General features: G+C 40.1%; 1 protein-coding gene and 1 long non-coding RNA gene across 3 annotated transcripts in view; one reads left to right on the plus strand and one right to left on the minus strand.

The window, feature by feature from the left end:
* Positions 1-19,320, minus strand: part of LOC310742573 — a 403,250-nt gene that overhangs the window by 286,693 nt on the left and 97,237 nt on the right. Inside the window, exon 2 of the long non-coding RNA XR_014538571.1 lies at positions 9,343-9,974. This is a non-coding gene — a long non-coding RNA (uncharacterized lncRNA). The remainder of the gene's footprint in view (positions 1-9,342; positions 9,975-19,320) is intronic.
* HELQ (helicase, POLQ like) lies at positions 25-19,015 on the plus strand. 2 transcript variants are annotated; one of them, XM_083571094.1, is made up of 18 exons: positions 25-655; positions 2,409-3,159; positions 3,441-3,619; positions 4,490-4,690; positions 5,106-5,178; positions 6,763-6,860; positions 7,396-7,494; positions 7,922-8,067; positions 8,791-9,030; positions 10,353-10,494; positions 11,649-11,753; positions 11,906-12,116; positions 13,170-13,327; positions 14,204-14,302; positions 14,737-14,910; positions 15,777-15,890; positions 17,320-17,454; positions 18,408-19,015. In XM_083571094.1, exons 1-18 carry the CDS (start codon positions 482-484, stop codon positions 18,483-18,485), a joined length of 3,177 nt encoding a protein of 1,058 aa, XP_083427220.1. In that variant the 5' UTR covers positions 25-481; the 3' UTR covers positions 18,486-19,015. The 2 variants fall into 2 exon arrangements, 1 of the variants encoding a protein (XP_083427220.1); XR_014538417.1 differs by having other exon boundaries at positions 42-655; positions 14,209-14,302.

Consider the following 19,320-nt stretch of genomic DNA (forward strand, 5'->3'; position numbering starts at 1 on the left):
CTCATGAATGGGAAGTGACGTAACACCCCGCAGACACACGTTTAATCACACAAACATATCCCTCACCGCCTTTGCCTATCAGGAATTTTAAACTGCAACTGCCCTGATTTAAATTACAACTGTCCTTCGCTGGGGCTGATGGGAGTTGTAGTCCAAGAGGGCACCGGTGCGGCGGAAGGCCGCCGTAATGCCATGTCCTACAGAACTATAGCCCTTGAGGGGAAAAGCGGAGCTCCTCGAGTCAACTATATCTCTTCCTTTCCCCCTCTTTCTATAGCAGTTGGTATCGCCCTCCTAGGGGCAAGAACGCGGCTGTGAGGCGAGCTGGGCGGTTCCATTTGTGTCCGGAGGGGTGAAGGCAAACGGGAGGCGATGGAGCCGGGGCTTCCCCTCACGGAAAACGGCTCTCTCCTCCTCTGCCGCCCCCCCGCCCGGTGCCGGCTTGGCGGGGGAGCCCGGTGCTAGGCTATGCCGCTGCCCGATGGAGGGCGAGGGGGTCGCTGTGAGAAGGGCGCGGGAGCGGCGGCAGAAAAGGCAGCGGTCGGGAGCCGAGCCTGGCGAAGGCAAGGGGAGCTGTGGCCGGACCTCCTCCCGCTCCCCGCCGGCTCCCAAGAAGCTGAGCACCGGGGAAGCGGAGGAAGAACCGGAGGATGAGGTACCCACATTGACTCTGGGCCCCATCCTCCTCTCAGACCACAGATCCATCGAACTCAGTATTGCCTACACGGGCTGGCAGCTTATCTCCAGGGTTGAAAGCCTTTGCCCTTCCAGGAGCAGCCGCGGGGGATGTGAACCTGGGACCTTGTGCTGCCCACCATTTAAGCTGCAGCCCTTCCCCTGTGGGCTTAGGAGCAGAGGGATTTATCTGCCTGTCTGTCATGCTCAATACTACCTTCACCCACCAGCACTGGCTTTCCAAGGTTTCCAAGCCCTACCTGGGATTTGAACCTGGGACCACCTGCATGCAAAAGGAGATGCTCCCTGCTACCTTCCGCGGAGTGCAGTGGCGTAGCGTGGGGGGTGCAGGGGGGGCCGGCCGCACTGGGCGCAACATCTGGGGGTTAGGGCAAATCCACGGGTTAGGGGGCCCAAATCCACGGGTTAGGGGGCGCAAATTACTTGCCTTGCCCCGGGTGCTGACAACCCACGCTACGCCAATGGCAGAGTGTACTCAAGACATTGGGGATAATTCCCACCCAGCACAATGCACCTGTTAGGTGCAGCGGCACTGTGGTTGGAAGTACAGTGGTACCTCAGGTTACATACGCTTCAGGTTACAGACTCCGTTAACCCAGAAATAGTGCTTCAGGTTAAGAACTTTGCTTCAGGATGAGAACAGAAATCGTGTTCCGGCAGCGCGGCAGCAGCAGGAGGCCCCATTAGCTAAAGTGGTTTTTCAGGTTAAGAACAGTTTCAGTTTAAGTACGGACCTCCGGAACGAATTAAGTACTTAACCTGAGGTACCACTGTATGAATTCTTGTTCTGTCAGTGTATGTGGCCCTTCTCAAAAGTGCAGCAGGAAGGGGTGGCCCTCGCCTTGGCTCTGGGAGACACGGGTGGGATTTGCAAGGGGGAGCCAAGCCGAGGAGGTGGATCTGCTGTGTTGTGTTCCTGTTTGCTTTTCTGCAGCGTTTCCCCAAAGGGCAAGGGCCATTGCTCAGTGGTACAGCATCTGCTTTGCATGCAGGCTTCAATCTTTTGACATCTCCAGGTGGGGCTGGGAACAGCTTCTTTCTGAAATCTTGGATAGCCACTTCCTGTCGGTTGTAATACTGAGTTAGGTGAAGCCAAGGGACTGCGATTCAGTATGAGCCAGCTTCCAATGTAGAAAGGAATCCAGATTAATGTTTTCCAAGACCTTCCAGCTCAAAATTTTGACAACAGTGATTGTGGAGGCTAATTGGCTTTTTGGCAGATGAAACAAACCAGTGCTATGCATTTTACCATTGGAATCCATCTAATTTAAACATTAATTTGAAGAAATTAGTGTATATTACGTGAATTTTGTCAGTGTTTGAACCAGATTCATGTTTCATTGTCCTGTAAATCTTAGTAGAACTGCCATCATTTTTTATGCTCTTCTAAAAATAACCTGAAGCAAGCTAAACAGAGGAAGCTTTTAAAGCATGAGACAGGGAAATTTTCGCTGTTTAATTTCCCACTCTTGAATGCTGTTAATGACACAGAGCCAATAACAATAACTTGTCTCATGCAAAATCTCATTAGATGGTCCTTGATAAATTATGTCTTAGTTCACGTTCTGAACAGTGAGAATATTACTCTTCTACCCTAACAGATTACCATAAGGGTTATTGAGATAATGTGTCTCAAGTGCATTAAACTTTCTAAGGTGCTTATGTAAATGCTACATATTATAAAAACTCATTCAGATTTTTATTTCTTGCAGTATCTTGACAGTGAAGTTGAATTGTTTGGGGACTATGACAGTTTTTCTGGAAACAACTCTTTGTTAGCTGAAGTATATGATCTAGAGCAAAGATGCATGAAGTCCACTGATGGTGTCCCGGATATTAAAAACCTAGATTGCAATACTTATGTGGAGGCTGTAAGTGGAGATGTTCAGCTACAGAATGCTAAGAATATAGAACAGATATTGCCAATTCCAGAATCAACCACCGACTCCAGAAGCAGAAGAAAATATGATTTTTTAAGCACTATGAAAGAGCAGAAGGATAGCAGCCTAGATCCTCATGGTGATAGTCTAGAAAACCTGCCATCATCACAGCTTTTATTTCTTAAACAATCAGAGGAATGCTTGATTCATCCTCACAAAGTGGCAAATGTAAAAGAAAGAGCCTATCACCGGAATCAAAGTCCTGATAAGATCTCAGACGTACCTCATTGTCACGATACAGAAAATGTTAAAAAAGATAGTGAACCATCTACAAGTTCTTTGTCTGAACCAAGAAGGAGGAGTCTCAAAGATCATCTCAAAAGTGCAATGACTGAAAATGCTAGAGCTCCTGCTTCACTGGTGTCTAAAAGCAAACAACTCAAAGAGGCTGTTGTATCTGAAGAGATTGGGGTTGCTGAGAGAACTCATGGTGCTTCCTTTGTTGACATTGGTCCATTTTATGGACTGCCAACCAAGGTCAAGGAGCTGCTAGCAGAGTTCAGAGGAATTGACAAACTTTATGGTAATACCACTGTACTGCTTGTTGTAATAGTAAATTCTGTGCTAATCATAGAGTTGGAAGGGACCCTGAGGATAATCTAGTGTAACCCCCTGCAATGCAGAAATACACAGTTGTCCCATATGGGGATTGAACCTGTAACCTTGGAATTATCAGCACCATGCTCTAACAAATTGACCAATAATGATCCTGTTTAGTGAACAATTTGCAGAATTCCAAAAGACTCTTATTTTGATCTTTAATAACTGAATAGAAGGGTAATACCTGTCTTCTTATTTTTACAGACTGGCAGCATGCTTGTTTAACGTTAGAATCCCTGCAGCAGAAAAAGAATTTAATATACTCCTTGCCAACCAGCGGTGGAAAAACACTTGTAGCTGAAATTTTAATTCTTCAAGAATTACTCTGCAAGCAAATGGATGTTTTAATGATCCTACCATACGTGGCTATAGTCCAGGAGAAGGTGTGGAAATAATAGGCTATTTATCCTTATGCATCCTTGTAGTATATTTCAACTTTTTTGCATAAATTGCTGAAAGTGATGGGCTGCAACCCTGTGCACACTTAATTGGGAGTTCCAAAATCCATTTTAGGATGATCAGGCCAATAAAAATGCCCCCAAATAGTGTGCAAGCTTTCTCCAGTACTCTTAATCAGGCTAGTGATAAACAAAACGAGTGGTAGAGGGGGAAATACTGTATTTTTCACTCTATAGGACCTGACCATAAGACACACCTAGTTTTTAGAGGAGGAAAACAAGAATAAAAAATATTCTGAATCAAATGTTGAAGAGGCTTTGTGCAGCTCTCCCTCTTGCTGTTCAGGCTTCAGCGATAGCTTTGCAGCCTGCATTCGCTCCATAAGACGCACACACATTTCCCTTTACTTTTAGGAGGGGAAAAGTGTGTCTTATAGAGCGAAAAATATGGTAACTGGCTGGTGGTTAAATGGCGGGGGTCTGCATGTGATCAGTCTAAAGATGAAGTGTGGGAGCCCTAGAGAGCAGATAATCAAAGGAAGCTGTTTTGAAGCTCTTTTATGCAGGTAGGTCTCCTTAACTGGAATTACTGAATTTTGTGGGATTCACTTCTGAGGAAATGAGCACAGCACTGGACAGGCATTCTTCATTTGACAGTTGATATTTTACTTACTGATTTTGAGATGTAGTGCCACTGGACACTTATAAAAATAGCTGTGAAATAAAGCTTACATGCAGCAGCTGGTCTCTATTATAAGCTACTTGCAAACATGTTACTGGTATAAAATTTTGATAATAATTGTAAAAAAAGAATTCTCAGTTGTGTTTTTATTGTTTATTTATTGCATGTGGTAGGTTGCTGGTTTGTCGGGTTTTGGAATGGAACTAGGTTTTCTGGTTGAAGAATATGCAGGAAGTAGAGGAAGGATTCCTCCAATCAAAAGAAGGCTTAAGAAATCTCTGTACATTGCTACTATTGAAAAAGGGCACACCCTAGTGAATTCCTTGATTGAAACTGGGCGAATTGGTGACCTGGGTCTAGTTGTGGTTGACGAGGTTTGTGATAAAACTCCTGAAACTATTTTAAAATGCTTTTAATTTATTTATAAATTCAAACTTGTTTGTAGAAGTTGCACTGTGCTACTTATTTATATTAATGGGCACTTGGCTTTTTAAATAATCCCTAATTGGTTGAAATATATTCAAGATTCTGTATTGGTAACTAGTAATATTACACATACTTGCATTCAATTGTAACCAACACAAAATATAAAAATGTGTTTTAAGACTGACATTAATTGGTCTCCCCACACTATGCCAGAGAACCAAGCCTATAGCTTTAAAGAGGGAGGTGGGTCAAAATGCAGCACGTATGCCAAAGAAATCTGATCTCATTTTAACGTTCATAAAGTTCTTGGGTTCTGATTCTTTCCTACTCTCATAATCTCAATACACCTTTCTTTAATTCAAGTTGCACATGCTTGGAGAAGGAAGTCGTGGGGCTGTTCTAGAAATAACTCTTGCAAAGATTCTTTATACAAGCAGTAAGTAATTTCTGCACGTCTTGGACTCAAATAATAGCTACAGCAATTGTGCCGTTTCTAAAAACGTATGTAATTTGTCTGTGTAATAGTATATTTCAACATGCAAAGTGTTTTAAATGCTTATTTTTCATCTCATGCCCCCAGACCCCAGGAAACATAAAATATATTCCACTTGTATTGTTTTGTATTTTGTATTTTTATTTTATTCTTAATTTTTGTGAGTCACTCAGAGAGCGTTAGTTGGCAGCTGTTAGCTACACAAAATAAAACATCAAACACTGGCAACATGAAGTTTAAAATTATTTCAAGATGGTAAAGAGAAATACAAATTAAATGAATCAAGTAGCCTATTTGTATATACTGAGGTTTGTTTTGTTCACCTTTTCTTTTTCTTTCTTTTTCAAAAATTTTATTGATTTTCCAAATGTTTTTTAAATAAATAAACAAACATAAATCTCTACCGTATTTAAACCAAACTTAGTAACATTGTTAAGTGACTTCCTCGTATCCCCCTGGTTGAATTTCAGTGTATATCATTTTAATGGTTTTCCAAAACCACTATTCTTATAAAATTAACTTAATCACTTAACATCTTTTTGTTCTCCTTTCCAATTTAGTATTAAACATACTAATTCATCCCATTACCTGATTAAATCCTAAGCCTATCTGTTATTTGCAAGCTTCTCCAATTAATTTAACTTAACATATTTAACTAAATAGTCTTTCAATTTCGTCCATTCTTCTTGGTAATCCTCCTTCTGGTCACAAACTCTTCCAGTCAGGTTGGCTAGCTCCGAAAAGTCCATCATCTTCACCTGCCAATCTTCCACTGTTGGTACTTCTTGTGTTTTCCACTTCTTAGCTAATAAAATTCGAGCAGCAGTTGTGGCATACAAAAATAATTTAACATCTTTCTTGGGCAATTCCAAACCTGTTATTCCAAAAAGAAAGGCCTCTGGTTTCTTAGCAAATGTATATTTCAACATTTTTTTCAATTCATTATAAATCTTCTCCCAGAAGTCTTTCACCTTGAGGCAGGTCCACCACATGTGATAAAAAGTACCCTCTTTATCTTTTGTTTTGTTCACCTTTTCAAGCTACATCCTAGGATGGAGGGAGCATGGGAGGCAACAGGCTATGTAGCAAGGAGAGCTCTTTCCTTCAACAGAAAGGTGCCTGAGGCAGCTGCCTCACTCTGCCTCATGATAGGGATAGCTCTGTTTTGTCTGCTTATTTTGGCAGCAAGTCCAACTAATTTCCACTGAAATTATTCCCCAGTTAATGTGAATACCATTGCAGCCTCAGATATACAAATACTTTATTATGTAACTGTAGACTTAGGAAGTTTTGCCACCTCAGCTTAGAGTTATCCAGGGCTGCATTTTGTGTGTCAGTCTTAACAATATCCGGTGCAATTAGTCAAAAAGGGTGATTATGAGGTTGATGCTGCTCTTGCTATTTATCTAATGAAGAAAGTGATTGTCTTGTTCTATTTTAAATATGAGATACTATGACTTTCCTTTACTATTCTTCTATGATACATTGAGGGTAATATTTCAAAGTATGTTGCTATATTTTGTATAGAAACCACTCAGATCATTGGAATGAGTGCAACTTTAAATAACGTTGGAGATCTGCAGCAATTCCTGAAAGCGGAATATTACACCAGTAATTTCAGACCGGTATGTATTTAACTAGAGAACTTGTTGACTTTCTTAGAGGTAAATGTTGCATATTGACCATTTTGAACTAGCTGAAGGGACGAGAAGGCATTTTTCCTTTCTGAGCTTTTTAGGCAACTAATTTGGTGAAAAGTGGTATTTGTTGTTTTTTCCAGGCATTTAATTTGACAGTGAACATAGCATTCATCATTAGCCTTTCAAATGTTTAGCTTTGCATGGTCAAATTTCTTTAAAATATGTTAACTTCTAATCACTATTGTGGCAAAGATGAGTTTACGGATTCCTCTTTGTAAAACAAGTCATAAGGAAAATACCTTACAAAATGTAAAAGCCACGACACCATAATTCAAGAAAGTGTTTCAATTTACAGTATTTGTGATTTTTAGGAAAGGCAAAAAGAATAATGCATATGTTTTTTTTAAAAAAATAAGCTTCTCTTCTCTTTTCAAATGCCTTCCACATTACATCCGCAGTATAGCTTTTTCTCAATAGAAGTCATAATCTGATTATTCTATGTACATTTAAAAAAATATAGGTAGAACTGAAAGAATATGTAAAAATACGAGACACAATCTATGAAGTTGATAACAAAGCGGAAGATGGCTTTAGATTTTCACGTCTTCTTAATTTCAAGGTAATGTCAATAAGCATAAAAAGTTTTTCTTTAACATTTATCCATAGCCAGTTAAAGTAATATGCTTCAACATGTTCCTCCTTGTGTCTAACAAAAACAATTGGCTCTAAAAATGCAAATCAGTCTAGACAGTAATAGTAGTAGTAACAGAATTGCTTACTTTGTTTACAGAGAATGTTTGATATGTGTGTATTTTACCAGCAGAGAATGTATGGTCCTGATTCTAGTATCCTTAGGTGGGGGATACTAAAATGACAAAAGAAATGGGTGTGTTTATTTTTTCATTTAAGGCAACAATTTAAAACGGATGCTTCAGTCATGAATAAGTTTGTAACATCAAATACATTGAAGTTTTGTATAAATATTTTGATTAACTGAAGCACAACAAAGTTATCCAGAACAGAAACAAAACTGTGTTATCTTTTAGTATTCTACTGGTCTGCAGAAGACTGACCCTGATCACCTTATTGCACTGGTGACGGAAGTTATTCCAAAGTACTCCTGCCTTGTCTTCTGTCCCACTAAAAAGAACTGTGAAAACGTAGCAGAAATGATTTGCAAGCATTTGAACAGGTATGCTTCCTGGATGCTGTATACCTACTTGATTGGCATGTTTACAATTAACCTCAGAATTTACTAATGTTGGCGCAGAGGCCTGTTCCTTCACTTTGCAAGCAGAGTGATCAGAATGGTATGCATTGATCAAACAGGATCATGTATAACACTGTAGGATTATATCTGCAGCTTGAGCAAACTGTTGAGTACTGCAGGGTGTGATGGTACTATTGTGTCCAGAATAACAACCTCTGAAGTACCATATAATTCTGTGTTGTGGCAGTAATGTTGATGGAGAAAGGGAGAGACTAGGAATAATTTAGCACTGTGTGACACATAATAAATAAATCTCCACCCTTCCCGATTCAGAAAACCGGGCTCAGGGCAGCTAACAACAAATTTAAAGCACTTAATTGATGCAACAGAAAACAGCATAAAATACAGTATAAAACATGAATAACAATAAATTCCGAATTCAAAAATCAATTTAGGGGGGAAATCCATCCGATAAACATTAGATGATCACCAGGGCTAGCTGGCTAAATTAGTCCTATTTGAGCCAGCGAGGAGACCAGGGGAGAAGTAGCTGTGGGATCCCAGAGTGGGTAATCTTCATAAAAAGGGGGAGGGGGAGGGAAGGAAGGGGAATAAAAGATCAGGCTAAGTTCAAATTGAAAGTCAGGTGGAATAGCCAAGATGGTTGGTATGCAAACATAATCTAAGTGTACTTTTCTTTCCTAGAGACTATAAAAAGTTGAAGGAGAAAGAAAAACGCGATCTTCTTACAGATTTGAGAAACATCTGCAATGGAAGACTTTGCCCAGTACTGAAGCAAACAATTCCATATGGAATCTCCTATCACCATAGTGGCCTTACCAGTGAGGAAAGAAAACGAATAGAGGAAGCTTACTCTTCAGGAATCCTCTGTCTCCTTACCTGCACCTCTACCCTTGCTGCTGGGGTTAACTTGCCAGCTCGAAGGTTAATCTTTAAGAAATGTTGAGCCTTTCTGTTTTTATCATGTGGAGCATGGAACAGATTTTAACGTTTCCTTCGCTCAGGAGCATGAAGCCAGAGGCAGGGGTCCAGCAGGGCATCGGAAGCTGACTAGAAAACGAGAGCTCAGGTGCCTTTTTCTGACATGCTAGCATTCTGTACGCAGGGAAATGTTTTTACATAGAAGAACATTTTGTCCTCTGAGCCCCCTTCCCTCCTTCCATGCACAAAAGAAATGCAGGAGTCTGAAGTGATAATTTGCAGAAACAGATTTACCCCCTTATTTGTTGTTGGTACATACTAGGCCTGAGTTCAGGGTCTGGTGTGAAGATGCTCTCGAGTTCCTATTGCATGGGCTCACATATGACCAGTACAGTACTAGAGATAGCTAGTAACTTCCCTTTCCAGTCTCATTTCACTCTTCAATGATTCCTCCTTGAAGCACTTCTGGCAATGATGAAGAAGGAACGGAATTTGCAGGATTAGTCTTGAGGATTTTAGTATCCCTTAAGGAACTGTTCAGGTGTTTCCTTTGCTGCTCAGCTGCTGACTATTCATTAATTCCGAGGATAGCTCAGTCGGTAGAGCATGAGACTTAATCTCAGAACTGTGGGTTTGAGCCCTTCTTTGGGAAAATCCTGCACTGCAAGGGGTTGAATGAGATGACCCTCTTGGTCCCTTTCAAATACAAAATTCTATGATTAAATCTAAATCAAGTTACAGTGGTACCTCGGGTTACAGACGCTTCAGGTTACAGACTCTGCTAACCCAGAAATAGTATCTTGGGTTAAGAACTTTGCTTCAGGATGAGAACAGAAATCGCGCGGCAGCGGAAGGCCCCATTAGCTAAAGTGGTACCTCAGGTTAAGAACAGTTTCAGGTTAAGAACGGACCTCCAGAACGAATTAAGTTCTTAACCCAAGGTACCACTGTACTTCGATGTAGTATACTTGTCTTTTGGTCTAACTATTCTTTATTCTCTCAGTAGCACCAGGCAGAGAACATAGCGGAATTCTAGAGTTTGGCTATTAAGGATACTGTTGCTGTGTCCCCTGTTGCATGCAATGCTCTACAGATTCCTACATGCCTTTAGAGCATATTTCAGAAATAAAAGGTGCTCCAAAGTCAAAAGTTGCTATGGTATAAAAAATTGTATAACTGTATGCACTGTAACAGTTCTGAGGAATGATGAGGTTCCAACAATCTGATGCATTTTGTTTTCTTCATTTCAGTAATTACTTTTTAAAAAATCAAATGCTTTGAACATTATATACGATAATTCAAACACATTCTCAATGTTTCCACAGGGTCATTTTAAGAGCTCCATATGTTGCAACAGAATTCATGAAGAAAAACCAGTATAAACAGATGATAGGCAGAGCTGGCCGTGCCGGTATTGACAAAGCTGGTGAAAGCATTCTTATCGTGCAAGAGAAAGACCGGAATCTGGTAACTTAAGCAAAAAAAATTTGATTTTCACACTTATCAGTAAAGTCATTTGTGTAATATGGGGTGATGGTCAAATTTTTAAATGTAAGCATGCTCTGAAATAATTTGATCATCCTTTTAGGAAGCATATTTAAAGGCCCTTTTTCTTTTATTATAAGTTAAGCAAGGCCAGTACCGCATCTTGAAAACCAATGATATCTCATCATAAAATAGCATCACCACCCAGTAACATAACATACTGACTTTAGAAAATGTTTTATAAGATAAACTGCCTGCCTGCATAAGCTTTGGGTGGATAGCATTCTGTAACAAAATTGTGATATATGAAAAAATAAAATACTGATTATAAATCCACATATTTAAAATATGAAACATATGCATTGTTAAGGTATATACAGCTGAAATAATTGCTTTCTTATCTGTTAAACAAATGCCAAATTGCAGTCTTAAGTCACCACTGAAAAAGGCTCAGTGTCGTATTCAGCTAAGTCCTACATTGAGTAAACTCACTGAAATTACTGAACACAAGTTAATCATGTCCATTAACTTTGATGGATCTATTCTGAGTAGGGCTAGCACTGAAAACTATCCACAGTAAATTTGAAGAGGAATAGATATTTAGATCTGGGAAGCATCCCCTGAGAATAGCTCTGTTCTGTATCTTTTTTGTTTGTTTTTATTTAAAACTTTTATAACTTTCCAAGATAGCTCGAGACAGATTACAACCAGCATTTAAAGCTGTAGTCAAGCAGAGCAAACCCACAATTTTTAAAATGCAAATGCAACAGCAGAAGACAGGGCAAACTATCATACATCCTAAAAACTCAAAAGGAGTTGTAAAGAGCCAAGAGCTGTTACTGCCCAAAGGTTTCATTAATAGATGGACATTATATAGTCACAGCCACTCCCCGAGAAAGAGGTCATTCCATAAACATGAAGTTTCGGAGAAGATGCTACTCCTAGCTGCAAATGACTTGATTTGTAAGGCATTACAGAACAGGGCAGTTGATTCACAAATGCAGTGGTTAAAGCAGTGCAGATCTTGGGGAGATCTTGTTCGGACATAATGGAGAAGATAATCTTTTAGGAACATTAGGTACAAATATGCCATATTTTATAACTTGCATTCACATAGCTGTTGCTCTTTTTTTAAGGTTCAAAAGTTAGTATACAGCCCTCTGGAAAGCTGTTACAGCAATCTCCTGCTTGAGTTCAACAAGGGTATCCGGAGTTTAATCTTATCATTGGTTGGATTAAAGGTAATTTTGAAACCTTAAAACTGGTTGATTGTATTAAGAAGACTGATTGGGGGAGGGAAAGTTTCAGGTAGAATAACGAAACACCAAACTCTTTTTTTTAGTATTTTTTAGTCTTTGTATACTCTCGTTTGTCCTGTTGTGTTCCACTACAGATAGCAACCAGTCCTGAAGAGGTTTTCCAGTTCATGCAACTAACCTTGTTTAGTGTCCAGCTACAGCTTCTACCTGAAGGAAAGAGCCTCTGGGATGTAACTACGGAAGTATTGCAAGGGCTGAAACAAAATGGACTCCTAAAAGATAATACAAGCTGCGATGGTGGACAAATTCTAGTTATCACTAGGTTGGGTCAAGCCACTTACAAAGGTATAAAACCTCCCTCTGGGATCTATTAAAATACAGTCACGCAAGGCCAGTCTTACGAGCAGGCAGAATGAAGTGGCTACCTTGAATCGGATTCTGACTGCAATTAGGGGGCAGGAAATCTCCATAATTTTAATTTATAGCTACAGATAGCGACCATTTTGTGTGCATCTGCTGATGCACGGGACCCGGGAGAGGGAAGAATGGGGCAGGGTGGGCTTATGTTCACTCTGCCGACGCATGCAGGGACAAAAAATGGACCCTCCATGCAAAATGGTTGCTGCCTGTATCTTTTTCTGAAGTGAAAAGGGATTTGATTTGATTCGATTCGATTTTCACCTCACTCATCAAAATGTCTTAGCCTGGCCAAGATGGATCTCAGTTCCCAGCTCAACTACTGATTTTGTATGGACGTATAAAAATAAATCCAGTATCTCTTTAGCTTCTCATTTCTGCCCCCCAAATATTATCCTCCTTTTGTAGTTTAATCACATTCAGACCTTGTCCGACTGTCAGATTGGGGTGGAAGGAAACATTAATAGGTAAAACATGTTCCTGGTGCGTATTGCAAGGGAACTGCAATTTCCCAGTACTCCACAAATTCAATCTGCATGTAAGCTACATGGACCAGACTTAAAAGCCTATCTCATCCAGCATTCTGTTCAGCAATCTTTTCAAGCAGAGCAGCCAACTAGATAGGTATGGGAAAGACAAAGCAACACTGTGTATTCTACAATGCTTGGAAGCATGTCCATGATAGTGATGAGTTTAGTGTGGAATGTCATAGACATAAGGAAAGGCTACTTCCCCACAGAACTGATGCCCCCTTGAATCAAGGAGAGCTCTGCTGGACCTGACTTGTGGGGATCAAATATGGAGTTTGTGGTGACAGCGCTTCCTGCTAAGAAGAGCAAGTGGTTTGCCACCCTGAAAGGGTAGTGAGCATTTAACAGTCTTCCAACATGTTGACATGCTGAAATGTCTCATCAAATTCTGAAGATCAGATCTGTACAATGTGGGCCATTGTATGATGTCTACCTTTTTATTACATCTTAGGTTCTATCGATTTGGCGTACTGTGACACGCTCTATGCAGACTTGAAGAAAGGCCTTGAGGGGCTAATCCTTGAAAGTTGCCTACATTTAATCTACCTGACAACACCGTACAGTATGGTTTTGCAGTGTAGCCCAAACTGGATGATCTATTTTAGACAGGTAACCTTTAAAAAAAAAAACCAACTAGAAGATGATTTTTATATCTTTACATAGCATCCCTGGGAGCCTTCCTCTCTTTTTCTGAACTTAGCAAGCACAAGGCTCTCTTGTCAGCTTCAGTGGAACAGCTAGAGTTATTCCTTGTGCACATGGAGTCTTAAATATCCTAGGGAATAAATTATGCTCAGATACATGCAGGATCCAGACCTTTTAACATTAAACTCCTGGGTTTTTCTTTTTCTTTTTGCATTCCTTTTTTCCTTTCTCCTCCTGTGATGAGGCTGCATTTTAATGTTTTAATGTTGTATTTTCATCTTGTTTTTTAAGTTGTATTCATTCAACTTGTTTTTTTATTATTGGTTGTTAGCCGCCCTGAGCCCGGCCTTGGCTGGGGAGGGCGGGGTATAAATAAAATTTATTATTATTATTGTTGTTGTTGTTGTTGTTGTTTGTTACAAGGCAGATATTGAAACTTATGTGCAGCTAGTGAATTTTTTGCAGTATACCTCAAGAGTGTCTTATCTGTTACACGTCTGAAGTTTTTCATTTCACGTGCAGCAACTGCATTTAGAAATCAACGTCACGGGACTCTTCTTCCCATAGCCCAGCATGTGCATGATTTGAGTAACTTGCACCCAGGCAAGACAAGAGAACTCGGAGGGTTCATGGAGGGTCCTCTCATTCCCAGAGATTTCCTGCGGTGATGCAGTGTGCACATATCTCTGCTCTCATGCCAAGTTTGGGTGGTGGGAGGAGAACACTGTACAGTTGAGTCCAGTGCCACTCTCCTATGTCTCTCACAAGGCACAGAGCATGCCCTGTGTTTTCTGCAGAATGTAACTTTCCTTTAGATCTGAGATTAATTCTGCTTTTTAGTACAGTCAGCTAAGTCCAGCAGAACAACAAGTAGCAGAGATTGTTGGTGTGCCGGAGAGCTTTATTACCAAAAAGGCATCTGGACAAGCTGTCAGAATGGTAAGAGGAAGATTTCTTATTTCAGATGTCTAAAGATAACTGTGGGAATGGATTATCCATCAAAATTGTGAATTCAGGGGAGCTTCTGTGATTCCTTTCTTGGAGTTGGTCATAAACGATTGGATTAAAATTTTGAGTACCTTAACATTAAGTAGATCAGAAATTAGTTGCACATGAATGGCGGAAAAGCAGCATATTAGAGTCATACTAAAGCTTATTTGTTGTCATATTTGGGACTACTTGTTTTTGAAATTCTTAGCTGAAAATTGTCTTGTGTGGCCTCTTATGTTGCATTTCATGGTTTAGATACCCTCAGAAATGGATGGATTTAAAACTGTAAGAGTGTTCTACTATTTCAGATAAATTGAAAGATTCAAACAATTTTTCCATTGGATTGTGTCTTCAATTTCTAATTATACTCCATATTCCTTTAGGATGTGGACATTGGCACAGCCAGTAGACTCTACTTGTCCTTGGTTCTTCATGCTTTGTTAAAAGTGAACAACGTATGGGAGGTGGCAGAAAAATTCAACATATCACGAGGATTCATTCAAGCCCTTCTTAATTCAGCTGCTTCGTTCTCTTCCTCAGTTCTACATTTCTGTGAGGTAATGTATAGTAGCTGAATACTTCATTGATGGAACACAGAAATGTCGCTCAGAAACTTCTTTTACTTCAGATTTTCCAAATTGTTCATGCAGCTTCCCTTTCAAATTCCAGAACTGATCAAAGCTGCATTTCTTAAAAATAGTCCACATTCAGCACATTCTGTTTTACTTAACTTGCATGTGGAGAAGCTGAGAATAAATAACCAGTTCATTGTGCTTTTATGACGGTATTTTCATACATATTTCAATTAAAAAATCCATTTAAAAAGAACCACATTGAAATTAGTCAACTAGAAGCAAAGGATTTCTTGCTGTTAGCTGCTTCTATTGCTATTGAATCATTGCATTTTAAGATGGTACCCAAGGAATCTGTTCCAGTGACCTTCCACTGTTTTAAATTATCTGCAGCTAAAATATCACAATAACTTCTGCATATTGGTTCCTCTTCCAGAAATTTGGCAGGATTTTGGTAGACAATTTTTTGACAAAAATGGACGGACAAAAGTTGTTTTTTTATTTATTTATTATTATTATTATTATTAAATAATAATAATACCCCACCCATCTGGCAGGGTTTTCACAGCCACTCTGGGCGGCTTCCAACTGAATATTAAAAATACAAAACAGCATCAAACATTAAAAACTTCCCTAAACAGGGCCGCCTTCAGATGTCTTTTAAAAGTAAGATAGTTGCTTATTGCCTTGACATCTGCTGGGAGAGCGTTCCACAGGGCAGGCACCACTACCGAGAAGGCCCTCTGCCTGGTTCCCTGTAACCTCACTTCTCGCCCTCGGAGCTGGACCTCAGTGTCCAGACTGAACGATGAGGGTTTCCTAACATTTTTAATTATGTTTTGTTTTTACAGGAGCTGAATGAATTTTGGGTTTATAAAGCTCTCTTGACAGAACTTACCAAGAGACTAACTTACTGTGTTAAGGCAGAGCTTATCCCTCTTATGGAGGTGGCAGGAGTTTTAGAGGTCAGTATATGCGTAACAAACCAGAATAACTACAGTAATACCTCTGCGAATGTTCACCTTGTCTAGCGTCCATTCCGGCAAACGGCCACGGCAAACCCAGAAGTACCGGAACCGGTTACTTCCAGGTTTGCCGCTCACACATGCACAGAAGCACAAACCACTCCGCGCACATGCGCAGACGTGACGCTTTGCCCTGCATCCTTTTTGGCTAGCGGCCAAGGCTCCGGAATGGATCCCGGTCGCAAACAAGGTACAACTGTATTCTTTCACCAGACAAATCCAAGCAGAATTTAAAGATGGTTTGTAAAAAAAATCCTTCCAAGTAACTGTTACTACCTGAGATTGGTACAGCTTTCTCTTTTCCAGGGAAGCAGGGTTTTAATACCCAGCAAAAGAGCAGCACATTTACAAGTTCTGAAATATCGTAATTCCTGCAGCAGAAGTCTCCTGCTTTGCATTCCTATGCTTCTGACCCCATCGCTCCAGCAAGTCTCATTTTGCCATGTTAGCTTTTGAGATGATGTTCCTTTGGGAGGGGTCAGTACAGGAACAGATCTTTGCTGCTGTTTGATATGTCATAGTGAATGATTGCGGTTTTTTGCTGTAGGCTGCACTGAGGAAGTTATTCGAACTCTGTGTTCTTTCGGTTATTTTATGCATCATTAACTGTAGCTGCACAGCTGTCAACACCACCCTGGGATACATATTTAAAAGGGTGTATATAGAAGGGGTGTCTTAGAATTGTAAATTGTGTACCATTGCAGTATGATTGTGGAGTATGTGTTGCAAAGCACCCTGAGCAGCAAACACATCTTCAGTATAAGACAGAGGACAAAATGAACTTGGCCAATGGAGCCAAAGTTCTCTGGTGTCATTTTTTATGAAAGTATTTTTATGGAAATTGACTAGACAGATTGGAGATGGCCCTGAAATGAGCTTTCTAAAGTTGAAAGTTTTCCTCAGTAGGTTTTGCGGTTAAATAGACCAACTGCATCATCTCTGTACAGGAGTGATATTGCAACCCCACATAAAATGCTGGATTGAAAAGCTAAAAGCTTAGCGGCTGGTGCAATATTTTAAATATCTTCTTAGTACATGTGTATGTGCTCAAAATACAAACCGTAAAGCATTCGTACATGGGAATTACAGAATAAATATTTCCAAAAGCCCTGAATTTTAAACAAACACATTTCCATGTTTATCATAGTGCCCAATAAATCTTACTGAAGCTAGTGTGCATTGAGGTAGTGAAAGATCTTGACCAATATACAGAGCTACTATACAAAAAGGGCTGTTTTGATGAAAGATTTAGTGGTCAGAAACGGTAACTAGAAATATGACAGGTTGATAGAGACTAGCGGCGTGGTGGTGATGATGAATGATTTGTTGCCACCTCTTTTTTAAATTAGCCTTTTGTCCACTTTCTCAGGCTCGAGCCAAGCAACTCTACAACTCAGGGTATAAAACTTTAGCACACTTGGCTAATGCAGATCCAGACGTGCTGGTGAAGACTATTGAGCATTTGTCCAGAAGCCAAGCTAGGCAAATCGTTTCATCTGCAAAGGCAAGTAAAATTTGTGAAAAGCATCGATAGGAATGGGGGTGTAAATTGTGAATCTTAATGGGGAACGGTCTAATCTGCACATTTTCAAACCAATATGCCAACCGAGACACAATTATCCTTCTAAATTTGCACTTCTCTCAATTTTGCGATGCAGTTCTCTAACCAGAAATTGGGGGAAGGTGCATAAAAATGAACGCCTGCTTTTTGCATAGGACTGAATGCTCTTGTGCTTGGATCCAACTTGCTGGTTTCTCCACAGGCATCTGTTTGGCCACTGTGAGAACAGGATGCTGGCCTGATCCAGCAGGCTCTTCTTAAGTCATTATGAACAATAAGCTTTCACTAAAATGGAAGAAAGTAAAGATATATAGTTGGAGATGCCATAAGAGTGAGAGTCAAGTCTAGCCCTTGCTCCTGGAGACCATAGCCACTGAGAATCAAGCCCTGCCCTTTCATCTGCATAACTCCTTCCTTGGTTCTGTTTTTGTTTTGTTTTACCAATAGGTGCCAGCATGTTGGAAACTGGCATGTGTGAGTGTGTGATGCAGCCTTTGTAGGGATCAGACTAGTCTTGTCTTTGTAAGTCTCTTTCGGCTACAGGAGAATGAAATATACATCATCTTGAGAACTGTCAACTCCCCCCCCCATGCATTCAGAAATGTTTCTTATACAGTGATACCTCGGGTTAAGTACTTAATTCGTTCCGGAGGTCAATTCTTAACCTGAAACTGTTCTTAACCTGAAGCACCACTTTAGCTAATGGGGCCTGCTGCTGCGCTGCCGGAGCACGATTTCTGTTCTCATCCTGAAGCAAAGTTCTTAACCCGCGGTACTATTTATGGGTTAGCGGAGTCTGTAACCTGAAGTGTATGTATCCTGAAGCATATGTAACCCGAGGTACCACTGTACTGTATCAGGTTAATTTAGCTTTACATGGTTGTTTTTGGATGCAGATGCTCCTGACTGAAAAGGCCGAGGCATTACAAGAAGAAGTGGAAGAGTTACTGAGAATACCTGAAGACATTACTTGAGGCTTCCTAATCACTCTAGCATGTGAATCAAGAATCAAACAATTATTTTTCTACCCTAATTATTTGCTATACATGTACCTGAGCTTATTTCACTATTAATAAACGCTCCAAAAAATTCTCTATACTTCCTGCTCAGTATATTCTGAAACTCTGATGTTCTTTGGCAAAGCCGAAATTGATTTATCATCTTTCAGACCTCTTATTTATCATTAGTGGCATCATCATTTGTTATGGATATCTGCTTATTTCTGTTATAAAGAGCTTTTCTTTTTGAAAATCATTTTTGCTTTGTCTATGTAAACAATGCCTTTCATAAGGCCACGTTAGGAAATTAGAAAGGGGTTGTGGTTCTGAAGCAAAGGTCAATTTCTTGAACTACTCTGAACATAAAAATTGTATAGACCTAATCATGATTTGCCAGCACCGAAGAAACTATCAACTAAACATGCCTCTTTAATGCCTGGGTTACAAAATCATTCTGAATGATGATTTATTGATTTTGGATTAATAAAAGTTACTATTTTAAAATATACTTTGGTATATTAGACTGCAATCTTATGCACATAGTGAGAGTTCTTCTGCATAAACATGTATAGAGCAGTACCTACATGTCCCTACGGCATGTTCTAGGGGCTGGGATTTCTGCATTGCAGAGAGCTGAACTAGATGACCCTTGGCATCTTCATTATCTTTCAGTGAGTGCTGAGGATGCCCCGCTTTAACTTGGCCTGTGATATCTCAGGTGTGTGTTTTCAGAATCCACCCTATTCCAGCTCTACAGTTTTGTAATTTTGTGGCTATGTGTCCCACCATGGCACATTGACAAGATGCCAAA

This window comes from Podarcis filfolensis (genome assembly GCF_964270895.1).
Source record: "Podarcis filfolensis genome assembly, chromosome: 9".
Lineage (NCBI taxonomy): Eukaryota > Metazoa > Chordata > Lepidosauria > Squamata > Lacertidae > Podarcis > Podarcis filfolensis.

Bases quoted from the DNA above. Each gene is read 5' to 3' on its own strand.
- HELQ (XM_083571094.1), top strand. From the start codon at position 482: ATGGAGGGCGAGGGGGTCGCTGTGAGAAGGGCGCGGGAGCGGCGGCAG. The intron at 656-2,408 runs GTACCCACATTG...TATTTCTTGCAG, and splicing joins AGGAAGAACCGGAGGATGAG to TATCTTGACAGTGAAGTTGA. The intron at 8,068-8,790 runs GTATGCTTCCTG...TTTCTTTCCTAG, and splicing joins ATTTGCAAGCATTTGAACAG to AGACTATAAAAAGTTGAAGG.